The sequence below is a fragment of the Archocentrus centrarchus genome, chromosome 20 (assembly GCF_007364275.1).
Source record: "Archocentrus centrarchus isolate MPI-CPG fArcCen1 chromosome 20, fArcCen1, whole genome shotgun sequence".
NCBI lineage: Eukaryota > Metazoa > Chordata > Actinopteri > Cichliformes > Cichlidae > Archocentrus > Archocentrus centrarchus.
The window spans coordinates 22,548,913-22,559,327 of NC_044365.1; the positions used below are offsets into that span (position 1 = coordinate 22,548,913).

The 10,415-nt window shown below is 40.1% G+C and overlaps 1 protein-coding gene across 1 annotated transcript; it reads right to left on the minus strand.

Annotated features, from left to right (window-relative positions):
• Positions 1-6,990: 6,990 nt before the first annotated feature.
• On the minus strand, positions 6,991-8,964 carry sox17 (SRY-box transcription factor 17). Its single transcript, XM_030756643.1, has 2 exons — positions 8,584-8,964; positions 6,991-8,236 (listed from the first exon to the last, which is right to left on the minus strand). Exons 1-2 carry the CDS (start codon positions 8,879-8,881, stop codon positions 7,332-7,334), a joined length of 1,203 nt encoding a protein of 400 aa, XP_030612503.1. The 5' UTR covers positions 8,882-8,964; the 3' UTR covers positions 6,991-7,331.
• Between the last annotated feature and the right edge of the window lie 1,451 nt (positions 8,965-10,415).

A 10,415-nucleotide genomic window follows, 5' to 3' on the forward strand; every position in this document is an offset into this window, starting at 1 on the left:
GTTTCCAAAAGTTTCCTGACGCCAGACTCCAGACTTTATGAAGAAAATGATAGAAAAGCCATCAAAACAATTATTTAATTTATTAGACTGTTTTATTCTTTATATTCATACCAATAAGTTTGTATTATAACTGTCCTGTAATCCCATATCGCACTAAAACAACTGATTAAAACAGACATTAAGCTGAAGTTTAAGTTTTCCAGGAAGGTAAAGTTTACTCAAATGTGGGTAAAATTTATAATAAATCCATAAACAGCAAAAACATCGCAAATTCTACAAAAGAAAAAAATGTTTCAGCAGCTCAGACATGCAACCACACGGACACAAAGACACTCATTCACACACAAAAACAATGAGACAACAAAGGCAGCTGACCCGGGTCATGACACTCTGCCCTCTCCTCCCTTTATTTAGACTATATTTTTATGTATTTTTATTTTTTAGGAAGTCCTACCGGTGATTCCCAAAATGGGTCCAGTGGTGTGAATTTCACAGAGCATCGGCTTCCTCTCGGATAGAGGATGTTCCCAGCCAATCTTTCATAGATGGAGCAAACAGGAGTCATCGGACCGAGGAAGTGGGGACAGGTGCTCTCTGAAGATTCAATGATCGAAAGAAAGAAAAAAACACACAGCAGACAATGGTCTGTATTTATCTTGAGCTGCAGCATTTTGGATGTTATTAAATCAATTCAGTTTGTTACAGGAGCTGGAAGATTTCATGTCACCGTTTCTTTCAGTTTCTTTTAGCTCCTCATGCAGGTTTACTTGTTTATATTTTCATTTTCACTATCCATTACCAATCTCATATATGTTTTCAGCTATTAATCTGTTACTTAAGCTACTTCATCGGTTTCTTTACTTCTTTACCTTCAGCTGTTTGAACCGTTCACTTTACTTTTACCTAAGGACTGATTTGTTACTTTTAAGTAACCATTTCAACTGTTTCAGCCGTTTCTTATTATGTGCTACTTCTAACTTTTGTAATTGTTTCAAAGATCTAATTCAGAAATTTTAAAGTGTATTTTAAATTCATGTTGTAAGTTTTTTTTTTTCATTATTTGGAATTTGCTTTCCCTTCTCCTCAGAATTGGCTTCAAATTGAAGTTACTCATTAATGACTAATCACATTACACAATGCTCTTTGTTCAACATTGCTCACTTTCCTCTTGAACAGGGAGCCAACAGGGAATCCTGTAACGAGAGAGACACAAGACTTAAAGAGGGCAAAGTGTGGCTGCACACTTTTATCTAAGGACTGATTTGTTGCTTTTAAGTAACCAGTTCAGCAGTTTCAGCGGTATGCTATTTTGTTATTATGTGCAACTTTTGTAGTTATTTCAAATGTCTATTTCAGAAATATCACCACTTTGTAGACATCTGTTTGAAACATTTAATCCTCATCATCAGTGATTCACTTCAAGTATTTTTATACTGCTTCTCCTGATCTGTTCATTGTTTCTATTCGAGTTGTTTTCAGGAAACACATCAGGTTTTAGCTGGCGATTCAAGCTAACTAGCTGCTAGCTACTTTGTGATATTTTAACATGTATCGCTTTGAACCGGCTATTTTAAATATTTATCTGTTAGACACAGTTAGCCAGTTACAAGTGAGCAAATTCTTCAAGTAAATTATTCAGTGGCTGCAGTTCAGCTACATCACAGTTTAATCATTTTATCTGGTGTTTTAAGCAAAGGCTTCTTATTCTCTCAGGCTAACACTTCCTAACTTTGCTTGTGTATTTGCGTTAAGTTGTATTTTAGGTTTTTGTAAAGTTTAATTTGTTTTATTACTTTAAGGCAGTGTAGACCTACAGATGTTTTCATGTTTTTATATTTTATGATAAGCACATTAAGTTTACATGTAATGAAATGTTTTAAAATATAATTGACACTGATATTAAGCTAATGCTCTAGCTGCTGTTCCATCATGTATGTTAGAAGGCTATCCATTGTAATTGATCTGTTTTTCATATTTTATTTATTTATTTTCTTTAGCAGTTTCAACTTTTCATTTTGCATTTAAATCATTTTAAATTGATATTATAATTTTTTTCATTCTTTGGAATTTGCTTTCCCTTCTCCTCAGAGTTGGCTTCAAATTGAAGTTACTCATTAATGACTAATCACATTACACAATACTCTTTGTTCAGCATTGCTCACTTTGCTTACATGTTTCTTGAGAAGGGAGCCAACAGGGAGGGAATCCTGTAACAAGAGAGACACAAGACTTAAAGAGAGCAAAGTGTGGCTGTACACTCTGCCAACACCTTTTAGCCTCCCAAAGAAAAAACAGGCAGCCGAGAGGAAACTGACTGCTGATGTAGTCATCTTATACTGACTACCCGCCTGGACGTGAGCTAAAAATTGTCCTGAATGCCACAAGGGGATTCAAACAAAAGAACAGTGAGTGCTGAGCTGATCAGGAGAGGCCTGGAGTTGATTCAGCTCCCTGAGTCAATTCCTGACTGTGAAACAAATGTGCCAGCCAGTTTGAAAAATGTTCTCTGGCACCAAACCGCTATTTTATAATCAGTACTTTCAGACCTGGCTTCTGTTGGCCTTATCTTACTTATTTCTGCTGCGATACTTTATCATTTCTGCATATTTTTTGCTCTCTTTTGAAACGCCTTTTTTAAAAATTTATTTGTTAAAATAAACATTGCGTATGTAGGCCACCACTGCTTTGAAGCTAGGCTGAGCACATTACATTAATGCCTTACAGACTTTTTTACCTGCAGCATTACATTAAACACTACCATCTTAATGTATTGTTAACATTCTGATACAGCTTGTATTGGTCTGTTGGTATTTCAAATTTCATAATGTACATAATCCAGAACCATAGAGTGCAAATGTGTTATGGTTCACAGGTTTGATTAGTTATTTTGTGAATGTTTTTAAGGATGACATTTTTAAATTTCCTTCAATGGGCAATTTAAAAAAAAATTTTTTTTTTGCATGCAGCAAAAAAACAAACAAAAAAAAACTGAAAATAAGCACGACGTCTCCCAAGTTAATATTGTCTTGCTGCAACTTTTCAACTTATTAACTCACAAAGAAATTATTTACAACTGAAAATGTCATCAATAGGAAAAAAAAAAAAAAAAGTTTACTGGGTCACAGCGTTGAGTGGAGATTGACTGTATCTGTGAAACTATATATAGTGGGAACACAACTGGACGATGGTGTGACAGGCAGAGACCATAAAAGCGATCAGGCCTGAGAGGGATAGCATATGCCTGGGATTATGAACAACCAGCCCTGCTTTAGACAAAGGACACACCCTCTACTGCAGCTGTCTCACATGCTGTATTTGCAATCTGCTATCAATGACTTAATCAGTTTGGGCCCTTGCAGCCCCTAGCTGTCGCTCTCTCTGAAACTGGTTGGGAGAATCTTCACTTTGAATGGTTTGCACAGAGGGTTTTGATTTATGTGCATTACTGCACGATATTTATGTTGAAGCTGAATCCACTTCAAATACAGCTGTAATGCTGACCTTGTGTTATACAGGCATATCAGAGAAACATGAGAAATGTTCATGCACAGTGTTTGCCATTTATTTTTCTTTATAAATGGCATAAAGACCTTAAAATAGGAGAATATTTTAAAAAAGGGTGCATAACTTGTATCTAATGACTTTATTATTGGTTAATTAATCTATTACTTTTTCACTTAGGAGGCACAATTTATAAATGACAGCATAAAATGAGAAAACGTAAAACCACAGAAAAAAAAGTATTCAAAACTCCAGAAAGCTGAAGAATAAAAATGGGTTTTAAAAGTATCTTATGTTGGTTAGGTCCAGATGTGAAGATGTGGTTTTTTCCACAGATTAGGAGCAGCTTCTGCAAACGCCCGATCTTCTCTGTGTTTCAGTCCAGCAGCATTTGCTCAGCAGACATCAGGGATCCACTGGGAGTGTGCAAAGTTAAGAGATCAGGGAGGCAAAGAGGCACCAATCTGTGCAGTGCCTTAATAGCAAACAATAAAATCTTAAAATTGATTCTTAAACTGACTGGTAGCTAATGTAAGGAAGCCAGAAAGGGGGGGATATGTGGTCTTGTTTGCATGTGTTAAGAGCCAAGCAATGACTAACACCTAAATAAAGGCTATTACAACAGTCAAGTCCAGATCAATAGCTTGTTCATTTTAGATGATTCATAAGGCCTTAATGAGAACTAATTTGGCAGGTTGTGTTGGTTAATGCTTATGCTGCACTTTCAAATGTTGGCAAAACATCAGTAATTCCTTAATAAGCTGCTGAATGCATTTTGTTCCAGATCTTCTGCAGCCCTTTTCCATAATATAAGTTACTAAACCAACCAAATCAAACTGTACTCACATGATGCTTTAAAATAGATAAAATGAATGGATTAGGGAATTATCTGTCCTTATTAATAAGGCAGTAACAAAGAATGAAACCTTTATAAAACGGTCTCAAAAAAGCATCAAGAGCCCCCGTTATTGAAGAGTAAACTATCAGAATTGAACTCTTAGCTGAGTCCTACATAACAACATGACATGGCTTTTTATTTGCTCTCCTTGTTTCTGAACGGTGTAAAGTTAGGAGAGAGAACTCAATTAGGGATAATTGCTTGCACCTGGAGGCAGCTCCTCAGGTGAGCAGTATTATCTATGCCGTGCATTTGCTGCTCATTCAGTATATTCGCCCACTGCTGTCGTGACATAATAATATCTGCTAAAACCTCTCAGAGGTCAAACACAGCTGATGTTGCCGGTTTGTTGAATCAAACTGCAGCTGTCTCCTTTGCGGCTGCATGAAGCTGCATTTGTCTGTGTGTTTGTGAAAGGCAGCTACCTGAGATGAGATTAGGGCAGTGCCGCGATTAAGTGCTGCTGTGTTAATGCAGCCCGTCGTGCTGCTGTAATCTCTGAGTGGCTCCCTGCACACTGCTGGCAGCGAAGCCCCAGGACACATGTGTACACAAAAACTCTCTCACACACACAGACACACACACAAATGCGCACTACTGCAGCAGTGGGAACATCATGAAAGCCCTGATTTCCTGGGCTTTGAGCTGTGTTTTCTTTGCTCTGACAGAATTTCTTGCTTTTACCTGGAAACATTCGGTGCTGCTGCTGCTTGATCCAAACATCACTGCTATAAATAGGCTGAAATAAATAAATAAATGCTCTTATTTCTTATATGTGGGGTAATATGAAAACAACCTATGACTTCTATAGTGTAAAATGGGAATGCCTTTGCTTTAGCCTGAAAATATTTTGTGTGACAGCAAAGGCCTCTTAACTCCACATATATTTTATTTGCATTGTTAACAAAAGTACATAATAATTAATAAATACAGTTTGTTAGTGAGTAAGAAAGTAAAGTTATTTATAAAGCACCAATTCGCATCCCATAAAACCAACAAAACAAAAAAACACAAGACCAGAGTAAAATGACACCACGTACATTTTTATGCTGAGAAATTTGACATTATATAAATATTGGTTTTTTTTTTAAATCAAGTTGTATTTGTAACTGAATTTGATTCCATTGTAAATTTATCAGAATACAAAAGCAAAACAAAAAAGTAAAAACTAACACTATTTTCCCTCAACGCATTAAATGTTTCCATCACATCTCCAACAACTTCCCAAGTCTGTGAGCGCCTGTGAAGTCTGACTTTACTCGTTGAGCTCTCCCTAATCAATTAGCCCAGGTAAATTATCACGATGAGATAATATCACGGTTGACTTGGGGGGTCTGCCTCTCCCTAAGTCCAAGCAGGTGACCCCCCACCCGTTGTGCTGTTGCCTCAGGGATCGTGGCCTGAGCCTGTTGTTATGCACCTATTAGCAGTAACAACAGGAAGGATAAACCTGCCACTCAGCTGCGGACTGAATTTAAACACATTCAGACCCATTACAGTGGCTTCTCCTGCACGGCCCTGAAGGCAGACACTTCGGTTTGGGTGAGAGAAGGGAAAGCAGAACACGTAGCTACATCTTCCTCAAATCAAACGTACTTACTTCAACCAGAAACACTCAGAGACTCACTCACCCTGAAGTGAAAAAGCTTCAGACGGTATAATAACTCTGGGAAGAGCCGTCAGTTTTTACCTTGAGCCCAATGTCTGTTTCTACATGTTTAAAAATATTCAGAGGGAACAAAGCGCATGAATACATATACACACCTCAGGACCACGTTTCCTCCGAAGTGCTAAAAACAGATCGTGAGGTCAGGGTGATTGACCCCTGAGAGAAGAACCTCTTCCTTTTAAAATAGGGAAAACCTCTATTTATAAAATGGGGCTCTTGCTGAGTTATAAATACATCGAATTACCCTTAAGGTCTGGTTTGATCTCTTAAAGATTTTAGCCTGATAAGTTTGATTCATGTCAAAGGGACAGACAGGCATTAGTGGATAAATATATCATAGCCGTTCAGTATACGCGCAGAAATAAAGCCTGATGTCATTGCCATGTTATTACGCATAGCTGGAGGATGGATATCCAAGTGTATACCTCATGTTCTGTTGTTGAACACGCAAAAATAAATTATTACCATTGTTCAAAAGAGGTGTAGTTGTCCACGCTGAATTTTAATGGCCCCTACAATTAATCAGAAAAGACTAAATCATTTACAGACAGGATGTCCGGAGCATAAACTGCTCTCCCATGCTGCGAAAACAAGGCGCCATGTGTAACACAGGCACTGTGATTACCTCCACTGCGTCCGGGCCAGGAAGCCGGGTCGCAGCCCTCCGCTGCCCTGCTTCCAGGTGAGCAACTGTTTCTGCTGGGAACACATTCAGCTCCGCGTGGAAGTCGGAAAAACAAACAGCCACGTAATAAGGAATAAGGGTGGACCACATGGAAAGGTGAATTTGTGCTCCAAAATGTTTTTTTTTTTAATTACTAAATATATGCCTATTTATAAATAGGTATACCCTATAATAGTTAATGTATCAAATGACATGAATTTGAGAATATAGGCAAAATAATACAAGAGAAGACCACGCTGTTGGCAAACATTTATTTCTCAAAAGTGCAAAAGTATTAAAAAAAATTCAGTATATACATAAATCTTAAAATAGTGACTGTACAATATTTATCATCACAAAACGAGTTCATATCCCTGCAAGAGAGGAAGAGAAAAGTTCAAACCAGTGTTCCTACTAAAATCTTGTATGGCTTTATTAACTGTTCTTGTACAGTACAAAGCTGGGTTCACAACCTCCTAAACCTCCTGTTTCAGTAGTAAAAAAATAAAAAAATAATAACATTTTTGTTCAAATTTAGCTACAGAGATTTGAGGTCAGAGCATGTGTCCTTGTGGCTGGGTAACAGGCCGGGCAGGAGGTTAGGAGTTGTTGTAGCTACAGTAATACACAGCTGTGCTGGCGTCTGACAGCACTGATGATATGAGGCTTTCAGGTCCTTGCATGCCAGCCTCATGTGGCCCGTATGGCAAGCCTGTCATGTCCGCACGCGCTGAAGAGGAACTCAAATACTGCTCAAACTCGCTGCGGTCCACCTCACCTATCAGGTCAGAGTGGTGCATCTGCTCCACGCCGTCTGCTGAGTGAGGGTGAGCGTCAGGAGGTGGGGAGAGCTGTCCTGCTCCACCAGGGTGCCGTTTGGTGTGACTGGGGCTGCAGTGCTGGGTGTAATACATGGCTAGAGGATTGGGGCACCCCATGTATGAAGGGGGGAGCGCGGCCGGCTGAGGGGGTTGCTCTGAAGCTGGGGCTGGGTGTCTGTGCATGATGGCGTTGCTGTGGTGGTTCGAAAGGGGGTCCTGGGGCTGAAATTCTGCTGCTTGTGAGTGGTATGGGTATGCAGGCATCATGTGACAATCCTCTTGTGAATGTGGAGGGAAGAACATGGAGTCTGACTCCACAGCGTCCAGAGGAGAGGTGTCAGGCGTGGGCAGGCTGTAGGTTTCATAAGAGGGGCCTCCAAGAGCCTGAGCATCACGGTAGTGACTGAGCGGCTGGGGAGGAACCTGGAAGCCATGCTCATGGTAGCCAATGCCAAGATTGTCCACACACACTCTGCTCTCCCCAGGCATCGATGAGGCTGCATGATCAGACACACCGTGGACCAGAAAGCCAGAGTCCAGCCTCTTAATCCTCTTCACCTGCTTTCGTCGCCTGGGCCGGTACTTGTAGTTGGGGTGGTCCTGCATGTGCTGAACTCGCAGCCGTTCGGCCTCCTCCACAAAAGGCTGCTTTTCTGTTATAGGAAGGGCTTTCCATGATTTCCCTGCAGGTCAAGAAGAGAGTGCACATCAGTGATATGTCAGCAGATACTGTATGCAGTCTGGTGATGCACACAAAAATAGCCTGTTGCCATTTTAGGGGGCAGGGACAGGTTTTTGAGGTTACAGCTAAAGCTTAATTGAGACAGCGTAACTTTTAAAAACATCACTTCGTCCACTGGAAAATAACTATTTATGGTTATGAGACTAAAACTGACATCAAACTAAAAATACAATCACATAAAATTGAAAATCAGAGTGGAAAATAATAGCGTGACTGCCCAATAACCTGCACAGAGCTGGCAAATGTGTGAATAACAGGGTTGTTACAATAGAGTATAAATCTCCTTACCCAACATTTTGCTCAGCTCTGCGTTGTGCAGGTCCGGGTTTTGCTGCGCCAGCCTCTTGCGCTCATCCTTTGCCCAGACCATGAACGCGTTCATGGGCCGTCGGATCCGAGGTTCGCTCTTCCCGCGATTCTGGTTGCCGGAGCTGGACGCGCACGGCTCGTTTTTTACTTTGGTGTCCCCAAGAGGACTGAGAGGGTCGGCCCACTGGCAGTGTCCCATTCCAGGCATCATGACTGACAGCGTACACCTTCCCTGGGTCTGATCGTCGCTGGCGTAACCCGCATCGGGACTACTCATCTCTTTCCAGCTGGGAGGATTGGAGAGCCACCGGACAGCTCGCAGAGGCGACAACACACGACAAGTAATAAATTCTTAAAAATAAGTTAAAAAAAAAAAAAAAAAAAAAAAGGAATCAAGGAATAATCAAATGCGTCTGGCGTTCAGAGTAGAATGAAAAATAATTAGTCACATCCATTAACCTCTCCTAGAAGCCGCATGGACTGAAAGGCACCGACTACTCAGCAGTGAGTGTGAACGTTGGTGCGCTATAAACGTAGAAGCAGCCAATCACCGTGTGGAGGGAGTGCCCACTACTACAAAGGTGTAAAAAAGTTCAGAGCGCCCAGCCCGCTACCCTTGTTTGGAGTGGTGAGCTCCTCAGATAGGGAAAAAGCAGCGATTTTTTTTAAATGTGTGCAGAAACTCTTGTGCAGTTATTTGCTGAATTTTGTCCGAGCATTAGTGCAAGATTTTTTCAGAATTTGCATCGTCCAGTTTGACCAGACTTTGGAGCAAAAAGACGTGAAATCAAAAAAAAAAAAAAAGAAAAAAGTTCAATCCACAATAAAGGGAGAAACAGAGCCACGCGCGCAGGTCGCGTCGTAATTCTCACCTCATTATGGTACAGCAGGGATTGTCAGACACCAATATTTCATCACCAGTCTGTGTATTGGCTCGCAAACTGCGTTACAGACTCGTATATCAGGTTTAGTTAATGGACTTAATGACTTCCTCATTTGCAACTTTTACGCACGACTGTCTAGATGGAGACTTTCTTTGACAAACGGTGCCCATTGAGCTTTTGATTTCCGAGAGCGAAATCAACAAGAGGAGAAAAAGTGAAATAAACACAATAAAACTGGAGAGTGTTGTGATACCAGGGCGCTTCCAGCTCCTGTCTCAGACGCTGATGCTCAAAATGTCAAAACAGTTTCTCCTGATGTCTGGGATGTTAATGAATTAAATAAACAGCTGATTGATTAGACGGAGGGCCTAAACCCTCTTAATTACATTTCTTAGCCAATTAAGAGCGTGTTTGTTTAAATTTATAAAGTTAGCCTGGATGGAACAACTCAAAATTGAAAGACTTTTTAATTTTATTCCCAGCTATCATACTGCAACTTTTTCAACAGCTCACACAGGCTTTAAGGAACTTTTTATCTGCAATATCTCAAAAATTATGTTTTCAAATTACTTACACCTCATTAGATGCTCATTCCTTTCATTGTGCACTTTATCATTCTTTGTGGAAGTATTAAAATTAAATACAAACCTGATTTTCCTCTACAAATTCCTCTACAAATTTTTTTTTTCCATATTAGCGTCTCACACTAAACTGGAGGTAAAACCTTTGGCAAGCTTCACTTTGGATGTACAGATGACATCAGCCAGCAGTCAAAAATAAACTTTATAAACTCGCATGACATGCATACACACTATTTAAATGTGCAAAAATGTGTTTCCTTGTTTTTTGGAGTGGTCATCTCAGACCGGGATAATGGTGCAGAGGCAAAGGTTAAAGCAACCTGTTGCACCTGAAATATCCAGACAT